This window comes from Moschus berezovskii, chromosome 20, assembly GCF_049115385.1.
Source record: "Moschus berezovskii isolate FMDL1 chromosome 20, NW_MosBer_1.0, whole genome shotgun sequence".
Lineage (NCBI taxonomy): Eukaryota > Metazoa > Chordata > Mammalia > Artiodactyla > Moschidae > Moschus > Moschus berezovskii.
Genome location: NC_142479.1, coordinates 40,447,121 through 40,463,848, shown reverse-complemented (window position 1 = coordinate 40,463,848; position 16,728 = coordinate 40,447,121). Strand labels below are relative to the sequence as shown.

At 55.7% G+C, this 16,728-nt stretch overlaps 1 protein-coding gene across 7 annotated transcripts in view; it reads left to right on the top strand.

The window, feature by feature from the left end:
• Window positions 1-16,341, top strand: part of PIK3R5 (phosphoinositide-3-kinase regulatory subunit 5) — a 77,376-nt gene extending 61,035 nt beyond the window's left edge. For 6 of the 7 annotated variants that reach the window (XM_055406889.2, XM_055406897.2, XM_088828895.1 and 3 more), the window contains 14 exons: window positions 5,679-5,748; window positions 8,261-8,435; window positions 8,977-9,130; window positions 9,756-9,839; window positions 10,107-10,854; window positions 10,983-11,145; window positions 11,468-11,593; window positions 12,047-12,175; window positions 12,309-12,402; window positions 12,574-12,650; window positions 13,165-13,258; window positions 13,379-13,461; window positions 13,980-14,092; window positions 14,204-16,341. In XM_055406889.2, the coding sequence (XP_055262864.2) occupies window positions 5,679-5,748; window positions 8,261-8,435; window positions 8,977-9,130; window positions 9,756-9,839; window positions 10,107-10,854; window positions 10,983-11,145; window positions 11,468-11,593; window positions 12,047-12,175; window positions 12,309-12,402; window positions 12,574-12,650; window positions 13,165-13,258; window positions 13,379-13,461; window positions 13,980-14,092; window positions 14,204-14,348 (2,255 nt within the window). In that variant the 3' untranslated portion in view covers window positions 14,349-16,341. The remainder of the gene's footprint in view (window positions 1-5,678; window positions 5,749-8,260; window positions 8,436-8,976; window positions 9,131-9,755; window positions 9,840-10,106; window positions 10,855-10,982; window positions 11,146-11,467; window positions 11,594-12,046; window positions 12,176-12,308; window positions 12,403-12,573; window positions 12,651-13,164; window positions 13,259-13,378; window positions 13,462-13,979; window positions 14,093-14,203) is intronic. The other variant, XM_088828894.1, reaches the window with a different exon arrangement.
• Window positions 16,342-16,728: the final 387 nt, after the last annotated feature.

Here is a 16,728-nt window from a genome sequence, read left to right as displayed (position 1 = left end):
GCACGCACGCTTTGCCTTGAGATGTTTTTGTGGGCAACTGAGCAGTAACCCAGCTCCCAGCAGCCCCCAGCGAACAGATGTGGAGCTGAGGGGCGGGCTGTGGGGAGGCCCAGACACTGGGACACAGGGTCCTATTGGGGAGAGGAGAGCCAAGCAGAGCAGCAGCTGGAGATGGAAATGGAGTCGGGGTCCTTGAACTCAGAGCAGTGAGGGCTCGTGGAACTCTAGTCACTCACTGCTGAGGGTCTTCCCCTGGGTCTTGCCCCTGGGACCATGTGAGGGCTCAGGTACGCTGGGGACCAAGCAAGTGCTGGAAGGGGATGCTCAGGCCAGGCTGCCCATGCCAGCAGTGCCTCCTCTTCCAGGGAAAGCAGAACCGAAGTAGGAAACCATTTGCTCGTGCCAGACAATCCTTTTCAAACAGTTAAAAAGCCTCAAACTCAAACAGATGTATAGTGAGCCTGTGTCAAAGACGCATTCCAACTCATTACTGAGTCAGGAAGGTGGGAGAGGCGGCTTAAAGAAGGGTATCAAAACTGAAATATATTTCTCATCTAAGCCACAAAAAGATGGCAGAATTAGATACAAAATTATTCAACATCATATAGGGGAATGAAACATACAGTGGGGAAAAAAACCTTTGACATTATCTTTTTAAAAGTTTTATTGGAAGATAATTGCTTTACAATATTGTGCCGGTTTCTGCCGTACATCATCATGAATCAGCCACAGGGATACATGCTTCCCCTCCCTCTTGAACTTCCCTCCCACCTCCCATTCCATTCCACCCCTCTGGGTTGTTTATCACAGAGCACTGGATTGAGCGCCCTGTGTCACACTGCAAATTCCCACTGGCTGTCTATTTTACATGTAGCATATATTTCCATGTAGTGTTTATATTTCCATGCTACTCTCTCCATTCATCCTTCCCTTTTCTTCCCATAGACAGGCCTCCCTGTCTGTCCATCACCAACTGCTGGAGTCCACCCAAACCCGTGTCCATTGAGTCAGTGATGCCATCCAACCACCTCATCCTCTGTTGTCCCCTTCTCCTCCTGCCCTCAATCTTTCCCAGCATCAGGGTCTTTTCCAGTGAGTCAGCTCTTCGCATCAGGTGGCCAGAGTATTGGAGTTTCAGTTTCAACATCAGTCCTTCTAATGAACACCCAGGACTGATCTCCTTTAGGATGGACTGGTTGGATCTCCTAGATTCCATACACACACATTAATATATAATATTTGTCTTTCTCTTTCTGACTTACTTCACTCTGTACAACAAGCTCTAGGTTCATCCACCTCATTAGGACTGACTCAAATGTGTCCTTTTATATAGCTGAGTAATATTCCATTGTATTTATGTACCACAACTCCTGTATCAATTCATCTGTTGATGGACATCTAGGTTGCTTCCATGACATTATGTTTTATAGTGAACGAAAGGCACTCATCTCACATCCACAAGTAAGCCTCTAATTTCATAGAACCTGACCCCTCGTTAATATTAATAGCAAGTAGTAAATTCAACCACATTAGCTTCTTCTCCTTAACCCTTAGGTGGACTAGTTAGAAAGTGCTGTGCTGTACTGTGCTAACTCACTTCAGTCGTGTCTGACTCTGCCACCCTATGGATTGTAACCCACCAGGCACCTCTGTCCACAGGATTCTCCAGGCAAGATTACTGGAGTGAGTTGCCCTATCCTCCTCCAGGGGATCTTCCTGACCCAGGGAGTGAACCAGTGTCTCCTACGGCTCTCACATTGTAGGCGGATTCTTTACCGCTGAGCCACCAGGGAAGTCCAGTTAGGAAGTGCCTTGGTGTAATTTGGTAAAGGCAGGTGGGTTTTGCCTCATTGCTGAGTGGCTCCACCCCCAGTAACCCAGCTGAGGGAGACAGTAGGGGGAAGGGGAGACCAGGCACTGAACTCTGTGGGGGAGGCTGAGGCTGCATCACTTGGTGGTTACCTGTACTTGGTACAAAACCATCGTGGGGTCCCTACAACCCTGGGGCTGTATGGCCTTTGGCAAGACATTTCACGTCATAGGAGCCTCAATTTCCTCATCTGTAAAATGGGAGTATAGTCATGTCTCCCTCTTAGCAGTCTGCGAGGATAATGCTGGCCTACTTTGATTTCCCGTTACTGGGTGAAGGAGGGTTCAGGGTGGTCTTATCTTAGTAGGTGGATCCTGGCAAGGTCACAGGGAGAAGATGACAGGGACTTGGTGAGCTGGGCCCTCCACCCATGCAGCCTTGTGGAGTCAGTTGCCATGGAGATGAGTGAAACAGTTTATCCCACTTTGATGTGGCTGGGTGGCAGAGGAAGTGGGCAGGTTATCAAGCCTGTGGACCTCCCCCTTCTTCCTGACTCCACCCCCGCCATAGGGTCGCCCACTGCCTCCATCTGGGTGGCAGGAAGCCTCACGTCAGTGCTTCCGGGTCCTACCCACCACAGCCCCCTTGGGTTCAGCCCGCATGTTTGTTGAGTGTTTACTCTGTGCCTGCCTGGCTATGCAGAACACAGCACTTGCCTGCTGAGAGTTGGTCTGTCATCCTGATGGGTGACAGTGGGCATCACATGTGTGAGTCACACCTCAGTTTTCAAAGCACCCAGACCTCCACGATTGCATCACCCAGACCACAGCCCTGCAGAGTATGAGGGAAAAGCAGCATTGCTCCCATTTTGTGCATGAGACAACTAGGACTCAGAAAAGTTTGATGATTCTTGCTTTAGCTATAAAGTCAAATGTGAGAGCGGGAACATGGGCTTTTGGATAACAAAGAACTCTGCTCTGTCACTTATTAGCTGATGACGTTGGACAGGTTACAGAAGCTCTCTGAGCCTCCTGATCAAAAGTAGGACTGTGTTCATAGCAGCTGTGTTTACAGTAGCCAAGACACGGAAGCAACCTAAGTGCCCATCAACAGATGAACGGATAAAGGAGACATGTGTGTGTGAGAGAGAGTTCCATGGCTGCTGTCCAGGGGACCCCAGAAGGAAGGAAAGCATAAGAGGAAGCCAGTAGCCAGGAGTGTTCGTGTCGGGGTACGATGTGGGTCAGGAGGAGGAAGCCAGTATCATCTCCTGGGATGGCCGTGCAGCTAAGGCTGAGCCTCCCCTGGGGACTCTGCCTCATGATGACCAGGCACCGTGTTGTGTCCTCAGCATGGACGTTGCATAAGAATGTCATTAATGTGGTGCCATTTCCTGCTTGGTGACACCAGCAGTGATTGTCACTCATCCTCGGCCATCCTATGCAGAATGGCCATTTCCAGTTATCACTTTAGAAAAGGGAAAGGGGTGGTGGAGGGATAATTTAGGAGTTTGGGATTAACAGTTACACACCACTATATATAAAACAGATAAACTGCAAGGACCTACTGTGTAGCACAGGGGACCATATTCAATATCTTGTAATAACCTATAATGGAAAAAACCTGAAAAAAATATACAGATAAAACTGAATCACTTTGCTGTACACTTAAAACTAACTTAGTGTTGTAAATCAACTATACTGCAATCAAAAATTAAATAAATAAATTAAAAAAAAATAAAAAGAAGGGAAGCTCAGTTGGGTAAACAAAGCTCAGTTATGAGGGCACTCCTGTGCCTGGACAAAGCATTTGCACTTCACCGTGGCCGCCCACCATCAGCTCCCACTCACCAGGACACATCCCTTGCCCATATAGGGGGGCCCTTTTGATTTCCTACATGTTAAGACCAGACATAGAACCACCTAGGTGGGTTTTTTTTGTTCAGCCCATGAGCCAATTTTGGTCTAAGTAAGCTGACCAAGACAGAAAGTTGTTTGTGTCTGCTGAGGTGCCCAGGGAAGACAGGTAAAGGTCAAAGAGGAGAAGCACCCATCGCCATGAGGCTCCCCGATAAGTGAAGGTTCGTTGTCAAGAGAAGCCAAGGAAGGGGGATTTGATGGGTGTCTTTGGGGGAGGGTAGAGAGTTTCAGCTGATGCTGTTGGAGTCTGGGCTCTTCAGCACCTGCCAATCACTCTGGAAACTGCACCCACGAATAGAACATCATCAGCCAACAGCAGCTCCCAGCTAATGATGCCACAGTTCCCAAATGTGATTGTTTGTTGTTTACTCAGTAAGTCGTGTCCGACTTTTTGCAACCCCATGGACTGTAACCCGCCAGGCTTTGCCAGGCAAGAATACTGGAGTGGGTTGCCATTTCCTTCTCCAGGGGATCTTCCTGACTCGGGGATTGAACCCACGTCTCCTTCTTTGGCAGGCATTAGCAGGCGGATTCTTTACTGCTGAGCCACCAGGAAAGCCCCTAAGATGAGCAGGTGGAGAAACAGGATGTTAGAGAATGCTCCTTGTCCTGTAGACTGAAGAGAACAGCAGGCTTCAAGGATAAAGTGGCCCGCAGTACCTCCTGGACTATGGCCCCAGCCTGGCCTGAGTCTACAGGGGCAGAACAGGGCGGCGGGGGTGTGGCATGACAGATCAATGGGGTGTAGGTTGCCTGTTAAGAACACTACATGGTATTTAAAAGAGAAGTGTGGACAAATCAAGAGAAGACTTTGATGTCTGTGTGTTTTGGAGTCTGGGAGACTGGGGGGCCGGGAAACCTGGGATGGCCAGGGACATTGTTGGGGTTGAAGGGGCAAAGAGGGGACTTTTCTCTCTCATGTCTGTAGGCGGCCACTAGGTGGCATCCTGAGTCCTGATAGTCATCACCTCTGTTTCAAGGACTTGCCTGTCAAAGTAGACATAACATTAACATCTAAACATGTGACAATTACATAAAAGACACATCAAACCAAAGGCACCGAAATCAAAGAAATCAGGTCTCAAGTTGGAACAGCACAAATTGGAAATGTTTGACCACTTATAAAACAAAAGTCACAGCCCTCTGCTTACAGCCGTCTCTAACCCCAGTCGTGGCTTTGACTCCCCCAAGAGGCTGCCTTCTGCTCCAAACTCTCACCCAGCCCACGCCCAGCAGGGTCCCTGTGAGGATGTCCAAACTCTGATGAGGGGGACTGCCTGCTCCCACCCTCCGCTGCCGAATCCCAGCCCCCTCGGTGAGAAGAACCAGGTGTTGCGGAGTCTTCTCACCATGGTTGACGTGGCACTGAGTACCTACTTTCCAGCTACAGAACTAAGTTTCAGGGAAAAAAGGGAAACCCTGGCTCGTTTCTTCTCAGCATCTGTGAATCAGAGGAGATGGAGAGATGGATGATGCCATAAAGGAAGGCTGGGATGGGATCCGAGGTGCAGAGACTCAGCCATAGAGGAGGGCAACGCCAGGCAGGACCGCGGAATACTGAGGGTCCCCCAAGGCAGGGCCGGGATGCTGAGGGGAAGGCTGGGGGACTGGTTGGCGCTAAGGCTGAGCTGCAGGAGGACACCTGGACCTGGAGAAGTGACAGAATCAGTACCAGGTGGACAGCGGGAGGCCACTTCGGGGTCCCTAGTCTCCTCCCTGGGTGCCCTGCCCCTCAGTCTCTGAAGAGTGAAGATCTGTGGGTTGGGTGGGGCCACGGAGGGGGCTGGGAGTCAGACTGTTAAAGGCGCTGGAGGCCAGGGGTCTAATCTTCCCCGTGTTCTGACCTTCATCCGGGAACTCCCAGTGCCGGCACCTCCAAGGAGCAGGGCCATGACTGCTGAAGGAACAAGTTAATTCATGAACTGCTCTTTTGGGTTTTTTGGCCACAGGAATCTCCTACCAGCGACTGGTGAGGGCCGAGCAGGGCCTGTCCACTAGGAGTCACCGCAGCTCCACTGTGTGAGTGCTCTTGGGGAGGAAGGAATGGCAGCGGCGGAGGGGGGCGGGGTGTGATGTTTTGTGCACTGGCTCATTTTTCTGGGCTAAGGGTCTTTCATCAGATTCCTAAATGGGTCTGAGACTTTAAAACAAAAAACAAAAATTACCTGCTTTGATTATGCTGAACAAGCACACATTACCTTTCTTTACCCCTAATTTTCAGATGAGGAAGACAAAGGTCAGAGAGGGCAAGTAACTTCCCCAAGGTCACACAGCTAGTAAATGTCTGAGCCAGGATTTGAGCCTCAGTCTTACTCAAAAGCCCAGGCTCTTTGCATAATGTCTTTCTGCCTGTCAGTAAAATGGCATTTTCCAAACTTTTCTGACCAGGACCTATAATTTTAAAATGTGTTTTATATGAAAACCTGATACACACACACATAGAGCTGAGAAAAGCATGTTCTAGTTCAGTTTCATTTCAAAGGCAGTTCTGGTTAGGACTCCCTGAGCTGATTTCATCACCCACGGCCTGCAGCTGGAAAAGCATTTGAGAGGAAGCCTCTATTCTGAGGGCCCTCCAGCAAGCCTCCGGGCACATGGGTGCCTGGAGACCCCAGCCTCCACTGGCTCAGAAATTCCAGTCGCCCCAGCCCCTTCCCATCCTCAGCCCCAGGGGTTCACAGCGCTTTCACTGAGCAGATATTATTTGAGTTCCTTCTTGGTAAAAACAAACAGAAAAGCAAGTGGTAGATTTTGAGAGAGATAGGAAGGGCAGAAAAAATGTCTTGTAAAGAAAGGTTGGTTAATAAGCAAGCAGAATTCCGCCAGGGGGGCTTAGGCAGGTGGATGATGGATAATCACCAACAGCTTCAAGGCGCTTCCTGAACCCCAGGTAGTGCTGCAGGCGTCCCTCCATCATCCAGTCCTCCTGTTAAGTAACCCTGTGAGAGAGGTATGCTTTAGATCCAGGAACTGAGGCACACAGAGAGGTTCATAGAAGGAGCCTACAGCCGAGTCAGCCTCACTTTGGTTAACAAGCGTGAAGAGGAGGTGCAAGTGGTGAAGCCTTAGGTGGCTGGCCTGGTCCTGTATACAGTGGTGGTTAATGCATGTCCATGAGGGGATGATCCAGCAGTCAGTAAAGGAGGATGACTCAGTGGGGGACTACTTACTTGAGCCTGATCCCTTTTTCTTACAAATAGAGAAATCAAAATGAGTTTCTCCCTAAACCCTGGGGAATCTGACACAGCCCCATCCCGTCCCTGAGTTCTGACCCCCAGGCCGGCTCTGGGACAGTCGTCCACAGACACTGGCAGGAAGGCCACCTGCCTGGTGCTTCTTTGCGCTGTGTTTAAACACTGCAGGACTTGTGAGGGAACAAGCGTGAGCAGTTCACACTAACAGCCTTCACAGGAATAACACTGCTATGGCTGGTGTGTGCTCAGTCCTTCAGTCATGTCTGACTCTTTGTGACACTATGGACTGTAGCCTGCCAGGCTGCTCTACCCATGGGATTTTCTAGATGAGAATACTGGAGTGGAGTACCTTAGAGAAAACGCAGTGATTGGGGGTTGTCATGGGTGAAGTTCAAACAGTCATGTGTTAACTGAGTGATTGATCCTTGAGGTTCATGATTCTCTTAATCTTTGGGTATGTTGGAAATGTCCATAATGCAGACATTTAAACATAGGCATCAGGAGGGAACCCAGGGGCCAATCTCGCCTCCTGAGATGGACCACATTCTGCTGGTGGGATGTGTATCTTTCTCAATATACCTGCTTTCTGAGTGCTTTCACTCAAAAAAAAAAAAAGTCCAGGGGAAGGGAGGTGGAGGTTGGTGACTGGATGCATGCTTCTTCCCCCAGCCCAGTGCTGGCCTTCATGATGGCTTTGGTGGTCCAGTGGCTGAGACTCCGAGCTCCCAGTGCAGGGACCCAGGTTCAATCCCTAGTCAGGGAACTAGATCACACATGGAGCCAAATAAATATTTTTTAAAAGAAAGAAAGGGCACCCTCTGCCAGAAGAGAAGTCAGATGCAGCCCTGACTTGCTCCCCTTCCTCCTGGCAGAAGCCCCCTCACACCCGACCCTTGACTTGAACGCATGGGCTGAAATTTCAGGCCACATCACACAGCGTGTGGTTGCCTTGCTGCCCCCTCCCCAAAATGATCACCTGGCCTCCAGTCACCTGCCCTAAAATACAATCCTTTATTGTGTCATTTTGCATCTGTTCAGATGTCTTGTAGGAAAAAATTTTTATTAAAAAAAAAAAAAAACGAATTTATTTGTGGAAACGAAGTTCAGTTTTTAAAAGGTCTTTGTAAAGCCCAGCTGAAAACTGGTCAAAAGTAGGTGGTAAGCTTTCCCCTTGGAACTGGGACCCCCCCAAAGCCACCGGCTCTCCCCTGGCCTCGGGCCTCGCCTGGGCTGTGAGAAGGTCTGGGTGTCAGAGGGGCCGACCCCCAGCCCGAGTGGGCTCTGTGGCGGCCCACCCCTGTCCCCCAGTGCCCATGGCCGGTCCTCTGTGTCCCCAGCACTGTGCTTTTGCTGAACCCGGTGGAGGTGCAGGCCGAGTTCCTCGCCGTGGCCAACCAGCTGAGCACGCCCGGACACTCGCCGCACAGCACCTACACCACCCTGCTCCTGCACGCCTTCCAGGCCACCTTTGGGCCCCACTGCGACCTGCCGGGTTTGCACTGCAGGCTGCAGGTATGTGCCTGGGGTCCTGGGCTCAGCAGCGCCCCCTCCCGGCAGAGGTTCTCACTGCTCCCTTTTGGAGCCCGCCCGGGTACACTGGCCCCTCCTCACCTTGAGTGAGGTCGCTGGAGCACTGACCTCATTGAGAGGTCTCAGTTCTGCTGGTTCCTAACCCGGGTGGGTGGAACCGGGACCGAGGGACTGAATGCAGCCTCCGAGGGTGGCGTGGGCTGGGTGGCACAGGCATGAGCTTTGCAATGAAGCTGGCACCCTGGCGTCTCTGGCACCCTGGCAGGCCGAGCTCTGGGACCTGCCGGCTGTGTGACTCCCCCTCTCTGAGCACTGACATTCCCCCCACCTCCCCAGCTCTGCAAGGCTCTGGGCCTCTCTTTCTGACCATTTCTGGAGAAAGGGGGCTCGGTGGTCAGTCATGGGTGAAGGCAGGCCACGAGGCCAGGGAGAGACGGGTCACTGGGAGTTTGAGAAGTTGGGCGGCCAGGCCAAAGTTCACTGGCAAGCCTGCCTACCCCACTCTCCCCGCCCCGGCTTTCAGTCCAAGACCCTGGCCGAGCTTGAGGACATCTTCGCGGAGACGGCGGAGGCCCAAGAGCTGGCATCAGGCATCGGGGATGCTGCCGAGGCCCGCCAGTGGCTCAGGACCAAGCTGCAGGCAGTGGCAGAGAAAGCTGGCTTCCCTGGTGTCCTAGGTGAGGCGCTGGGGGTGAGGCCCCATCCACCCGTGGCTCCACAGCTCCCCGGGTGAGCAGCCCGGCTGGGCCTGCTCCGTATAAGCATTCAGAGACCCAGGTTCTCCAACACTTCCCGCTCTGCCATCCTGAGGGCATGCCCCTCTGCAGGGTTAGGGTTCAGCTGTAGATTGCCACGGGGGTGGTGGTGGGAGGAGGAAAAGGGAGGACTGATCGAGGGCACCAGGCTGTTTTTGAAGACAACACAGAAGCTGCACAGACCCCTCTGAGCCCCCTTTGTCACATGGCCCACCTTGCCCCAGCATCTCTGGGAAAGTTTGTTACAGAAGAAGGGACTCCTGGTGAGTTGGTACCCTCGTTCTGTTTGAACCAGAGGTTCAGAGCCTGAGACTTGGCCACAGTCCCACAGCTCACAGAAGGGTGTGGCTTCTACCCGTGAGCTTGAGAAAAGCCCCCTGACGGCAGGTCAGGCATCTCAGCTTCCAACTCAGCCTCAGCCCACCCAGCTGTTGGTGCCTCTCCCCACTCTGGTCTCTTCTCCAAGACGAAGAGAGGTCTGGGCTGGCCTGTCTCAAGGCACTGGCCCAGCCCTCACCTCCTGCCCCTCCCTCCCCGGCTCCTCCAGACACCGCCAAACCCGGCAAGCTGCGCACCATCCCCATGCCTGTGGCCAGGTGCTATACCTACAGCTGGAACCAGGACAGCTTTGGTGAGCAGCCTGCTGGGCCCCCTCTGGTGCCCAGCCCCCAAATGTCTGGGGCTTTCTTCCTCTGCAGTGGGCTTCCCCCACATCCACCCCCGCCCGCCTTCCCACCTGAGCAGGCTCTAAGCAGAGCAGAGAGCAGGGCTCTGAGTCCGAGGCTGGCCCCCTGCCCTCTCCCCACCAGTATCATTCTATCTGTCACCCTTCCCAGGGTTGTGCAGGAGGGGTCCCAGGGCCTGACACCCAGACGGTGTCCCCCATTGCTCTCGGCAGACATCCTGCAGGAAATCCTGCTGAAGGAACAGGAGCTGCTCCAACCGGGCATCCTGGGGGACGACGAGGATGAGGACGGGGAGGAGGAGGACGAGGATGAGGAGGAGGAGGAAGAGGAGGAGGACTTGGACAGCGACAGGCACTGCGCCGAGAGGGACTCTCTGCTCTCCACCAGCTCCGCAGCCTCCCGCGACTCCACCCTATCCCTCGCCTTGTCCCAGGCCTCAGGACCCACCCTCCACCGCCAGCTGCTGACCTCCTTCGTGTCGGGCCTGTCGGACGGCATGGACAGTGGCTACGTGGAGGACAGCGAGGAGAGCTCCTTCGAGAGGCCCAGGAGGCCTGGCAGCCAGGAACGCCGGGGCCACCGCAGGTCCGGACAGAAGTTCAACAGGATCTATAAACTCTTCAAGAGCACCAGCCAGCTCGTGCTGCGAAGGGACTCCCGGACCCTGGAGGGCGGCCCAGACGGCGCCCTGCCCCTGCGGCGGGCCGGCAGCCTCAGCAGCCCCGTCAGCCCCCTGGACGGCCCGCGGCCCACCTCCCGGGCCCAGCGCTCACGCTCCCTGCCCCAGGCAAAGCTCAGCCCCCCACTGCCTGGCTGGCTCCTGGCCCCCGCCTCCCGCCACCAGCGCCGCCGCCCCTTCCTGAGCGGGGACGAAGACCCCAAGGCCTCCACGCTGCGAGTCGTGGTCTTCGGTTCTGATCGGATCTCGGGGAAGGTGGCCCGGGCATACAGCAAACTGCGGTGAGAGCCAGAGCTGGGCCTCCATCTGCCCTGGGCTGAAGAAGGGTGGTGCTGGTGGCATCTGGGCTCAAGGACTGGAGTCCCCCAGGGGCCCAGGGGCTCCCTTCTCACCATCTTCTTCTCCACAGGCAGCTGGAGAGCAACCATCCGCTCCTCACACGGTTCTTCAAGCTCCAGTTCTTCTATGTGCCCGTGAAGCGGAGCCAAGGAACTGGTGGCTGCACCAGCCCAGCTTCTCCATGCCAGACGTCCCCCATCCCCACAGACTCCCCGAGGCACCCCAGCCCTGCGGTAGGTCCCCAGCCCCGGGCCCAGCAGGGTGGCAAAGCAAGGAGACATGAACAGGTCCCAGATCCCTGGAGAGGGGCTGATCGGAAGTCAGGAGCAGCAGCTACCCCTCTTTACGAGGCACATCCTCCTGGGTGGGCCTGGCTCCCGGGTGTACTCCCTGCCCTGCATCTGGTGATGGGGTGGAGGGGGGCATGGATTGAGGGTTGTTAGACCTCTCCAAGGGCAAGGGAGAAGCTCGGGATGGGGCAGTGGGTGCCGTGCAGGGCCTGCAGCGAGGGTAGCAGGGCCAGGGCACCGGGTATGACTGTCGCCCCCTTTCCAGGAGCTGAGCACAGCCCCCTGGGGGGAGAGCACCAACGACATCTCCCACTACCTCGGCATGCTCGACCCCTGGTATGAGCGCAACGTGCTGGGCCTCATGCACCTGCCCCCCGAAGTCCTGTGCCAGGTGAGCCACCCCTTTCCAGGGTGTGGGGGCTGGGGGCACCTGGCTGCAGTCAGGAAATGGCTGCCCTAGTTTAGGGGATCCAGCTGCAGGCCCCCCTGGAGGGCCAGGGCTCACTCGTGATTGAGCAGGGAGGCTGGGTGGAAGCAGGGCTGAGCTGAACCTGGGGCTGCAAGGCCCAGGGAGGGGTCTCTATGCTGGGAGGGAGGGAGGGGCCGCAGAAGGATCCAGGCGTCTTAGGCCTCAGCCCCCTTCCTCAGCTTCCAGCTTTGACCAGCTCGGAGGCTGGAGAGGAGGGACGGAGGCCAGGCCGTGGTCCTTCCCCAACCCCTCTGTTTCCTGTCCCATCTCACCGCCCCATCCCTGGCCCTGCCTGCCTCTGGATCTCTCTCCTTTGTGTGTTGTCCTCTCGTCCTCCCCATGCTCTCTCCATCTCGGGGCTCCCCCCGCCCCCAGCAGTCTCTGAAGGCAGAGTCCCGGCCCCTGGAGGGCTCCCCTGCCCGGCTGCCCATCCTGGCCGACATGCTGCTCTATTACTGCCGCTTCGCTGCCCGCCCGGTGCTGCTGCAGGTCTATCAGACCGAGGTAAGGCCTGTCCCGCCGCTCCAGACTGACAGCAGGGTCCCCTTCCGCCCATTCCCCGGCAGCCCTGTGCGGGGGGCGCCTGGGAGTCCCTCTGGGAGGTCCACACTGATGCCCGTGCTCCTGCCCACTCCAGCTGACCTTCATCACCGGGGAGAAGACGACAGAGATCTTCATCCACTCCCTGGAGCTGGGTCACTCTGCTGCCACGCGTGCCATCAAGGCTTCAGGTGGGTCCTACCTGAGCCCCTGTGGATGTGGGCCAGGATCCAGGTGGCCCCTGGGGAGGAGGGGTCGCAGGGTAGTGGGGCAGGAGGGACAAGAAAGGTGTGGGGAGGCAGGGCCCTGGGTCTGTGAGGGCCTGGAAGGGAGAGGAGCAGAGGGTCTGTTTGTGTGCACAGGTCCTGGCAGCAAGCGGCTGGGCATCGACGGTGACCGGGAGGCCGTCCCACTAACACTACAGATTATCTACAGCAAGGTGAGCCTGCTGCTGGCCTGCCCCTCCAGGTCTGCTCCCCATGCCGCCTCCCTGGAGCCAGCCTTCTGTGCACTGGGCCCCAGTCTGTAAGCCGGAAGGCCACGGCAGGCTGCCAAGGCTCTCCAGGATGCTGAGAGAACGGGGAAGGAGAGGCAGTGGACCTTCCCCTCTCCCTCTGCCTCCAAAGCTGCCCTCCCCCTGGGCGGTCCCCCTGCTCAGTGTGCTCGGGGACCCGGATTCCGGACTGGGGGTGAGGATGGAGCAGAGTTCGACCCAGTCATCAGGCTGGCCCGTGGACCAAACCAGTGACCTGATAGCTCCTCCTGGGGTCCGCAGGGTCTTTATAGGGGTCGGGGGGCTCTTGGTGAAGAAGCTGGCCGACTGGGGTAAAGGAGAGAGAGCTGCTGGGGTGTACTGGTGGCAGGCGGCACCCTGTTGCAGGCGGGTCTGGAGCTGAAGGCACCAGGCACCGGGGGCCTGGGGCTCAGAAAATGTGGCTCTGCCCCCTTCCCAGGGGGCCATCAGTGGGCGCAGTCGCTGGAGTAACATGGAGAAGGTCTGCACCTCCGTCAACCTCAGCAAGGCCTGCCGGCAGCAGGAGGAATTAGGTGAGGGGTGGGGGTGGGGGCATGAGTAGGGGGACCAGGAGGTGGGGTGGGGCAGGGCGTGAGGGAGGGCGTGGGGACAGAGGTGGTCCTGAGCCTGGTCTGAGCCGCCCCTCCCTTCAGACTCAAGCACAGAGGCCCTGACGCTAAACCTGACAGAAGTGGTGAAAAGGCAGAACCCTAAATCTAAGAAGGGTTTCAACCAGGTAAGGGGCCCCCTCCTCTCCGCCGCCCCCTCAGGAGACTTACTGGGCACGTGTGTGCATGCGTGTATGTGTCTGTGCGTGTCTGTGCATGCGTGTGTGTGTCTGCGTATGGGGGTGGTGTGTCCAAGGGTTGTGCTGGGCCATGTGGGTGAGAGGAGAGGCAGGTGAGGGGTGTGCACACGTTTGGGGGCTCTGGGAGGAGGAGGTGCCCTTGCACCTGCAGAAAGGCTCCGTGGTGGTTGCCAGGGGAACCCCGAGTGGGCTCCATGTCAGGGAACCCAGGCTCTCATGGTGCAGGCAGTGGGGTTTTCCTCCCAGAACAATTGCTCCTTCTAGACTCAGGAAAGGGCAGAGGCTGGGAGGGAGTCGGGGCCTGATGGAGGACGTGGGCCCATCCCCTGTGTGCCCGCACCCCTTGGACCCAGGTGGGTGGTTCCAAGGGGAGAGGTTGCCAAGGGCTAGCAGCTCCAGAGAGGAGAGGCAGGCAGGGCTCCAGGTGACCCAGGCCCTCTTTCCAGATTACCACGTCGCAGGTCAAAGTGGACAAGGTGCAGATCATTGGCTCTAACAGCTGCCCCTTTGCCGTGTGCCTGGACCAGGACGAGCGGAAAATCCTGCAGAGTGTGGTCAGGTAGGAAAGTGGGGGCCCCCAGTCCTGCTTCAGCACCCCAACCCCCGACCCTGAGGCCTGGAAGGAACTGGAAGGGTGGGAGCCTGGCCTGACACCCACCCTGCCCCACAGGTGTGAGGTCTCGCCCTGCTACAAGCCCGAGAAAAGCAGCCTCTGCCAGAGGCCTTCCTACCCACCAGCGCAGGGACAGACCACGCCCGACCTCTGCTCCCTGCTCTGTCTGCCCATCATGACCTTCAGCGGAGCTCTGCCCTAGCCGTGCAGCACCAGCCTGGACAGGAAGCCTGGGGCAGCCTTCTCGGGGCCCCCTTTTCCTGGAAGGGCCTGGCTCCTGGTGGACAGCTAAATGGCCCTGTGTTGGGTCAGGGTCCCCGCTGTGGGCTCTGCAGCAGACAGGGGATTAATGGTGCCTCAGGACTCTTTTTGGGGGGAAAAAAATAAAAACAACCACCAGGCATTAGGGGGAGGGACCTGGCCTCACCGTCCCTCAGATTCCTCAGGTAGAGAGGAGAGGGATGGGTGAGCCGACCTGTGGAGGCCCTGCCCTCTAGATGGCCTAGGATCCTCTTAGAAGGAAGATCCGAGGCTCTGGTGCTCTGGGGGATGGAGGGGTTAGGCCTCCTCTCTCAACCCTTGGCCAGGCCCTCCCCTTGCTTTGTCAGAGATTTGCGGGGTCGGGGGGGGGGGCGCTTTGAGTCTGGAGTTCAGTCCCCCTACCTGGGGTTCAGGTAGTAGAAACATGGGTGTTATTTTTCTGACCTCAGTGCCGCCCTCCTACCCCCTTCTCCATCTATCTTTCTCTCTCACATACACACTTCCTCTCTCGCAAATTCCCTGGGTCTTCTAAAAAACAGCGCCAACACGTTTACTGTCAGGACTCAGAGCAGACTCTTTCTGGAGCCCCTTCCTGGATCGAGATTCTTGGAGAAGACAGGACAAGCCTAGATTCGGTGGCAGCTCAGTGACCTTCTGGCTAAATGGCCAGAAGGAAGTGAATTAGAGTCTTCAAGCCTCTCTCTGTTGAGCGCTAAAGGGGGTGATAAGGCCTCCTTAAAGGGTTGAGCAGAGAAGGCAATGGCACCCCACTCCAGCACTCTTGCCTGGAAAATCCCATGGACGGAGGAGCCTGGTAGGCTGCAGTCCATGGGGTCGCGAAGAGTCAGACACGACTGAGCGCCTTCACTTTCACTTTTCACTTTCATGCATTAGAGAAGGAAATGGCAACCCACGCCAGTGTTCTTGCCTGGAGAATCCCAGGGACGGGGGAGCCTGGTGGGCTGCCGTCTATGGGGTCACAGAGAGTCGGACATGACTGAAGCGACTTAGCAGCAGCAGCAAAGGGTTGAGACAAGACTGCAAAGCACCTGGCCCAGCACCTCTGGCAGGTGCTTAGGAAAGGTCAGCGGCCTCGCTCCCTAAGCGCTGAGTCCCGTCTGGTGGCGGAGGGGAGGGAATGCTCTTCATTGCCTCTTTTCCAATTTGCTGCTGAGGCAGGACCCAGATGAGAGGGGAAGGGACGCTCAGCCCTACCCTCTGAAGGAGGAATTGCCTTGATCCAGGTAAGGAGAGGGTCCACAGCTGCCCCAGCCTTCACCTCTGCCTCTCCCAGGCTGGCCCGCGTGACCCCGCCTCCCAACTCAGTCCATCACGTGTGGAATCTTCCAGCCCCAAAGTTCCCGGGCACCATTGCACCTGGGCAAGTTCCCAGAGGAGTAGAGGGTGGAGAGCTGATCTCGAGGAGCTTAGAGCCTGACTGGGGGCAAATGGCTGATAGAACACGAGAGCCAAAAATTTGTAACTGCCAGGTGGCACTGGTTTGAGAATCTGGACACTGATGTGTGGGCTGGGGTGGTCGGGTGGAGGGCTGGGCTGGGGCTCGGGGTTTGGAATGGGAGAGGTGGGGAAGTAACCTCGGACGCAGACAGTTATGTCTGCACAGAACCCCTCCCACTCCTGATTCATCTGTGCCAAAGGCTCTGGGCCCATAGGAGCCCATGAAGCCCCAGCCCAGCGTACTCAGGACCTGAGAGAAGTGGACAGAGTGGCTCCATCTCCCCCCACCTCGGTATTACCATCCCTCCCCTGTCCAGGCCATCTGTCCTTGCTCCAGGCCCCAGACAGTGGTTGGCAATACACCTTCAATATTTTTTGTCATGTGAGTCGGTTGTCCTATGATATGATTGACAGATGTGCAAGAATAAATGAGTGGAATTTAATATTATTGTCAAATAAAATTTGGTTCTCTTGGATTTGATGATCTACAGTTATTTTCCTGCTAGTTTTAGTTCATATAAGTCATTTTACATAGAATGGAAAGATTCTTAGGGGATTGTTTTGTTTATGTTTTTGTAATTTCCCTCTGTATAAAAAATATATTTATACCCAAGTCTTCCTTCCATATAGCCCTCACTGTGCTGCTGAGCAGAAGGGAAGTGAGCTTCATGCTGGACCTCACAGATTCATTTGGCAATTTCAATAAAATGGAGAAATTTCTCAAAATTACAGTTTGCCATTCTGACAAAGGAAATGGATATCCCAAATAGGGCAATATAATTTTAAAATGGGAAACATTACTTCATTAGGCTGGCAACCAATCATCTTTCTACTGTCTCCCTAGTTACAAATTTTCCAGAACA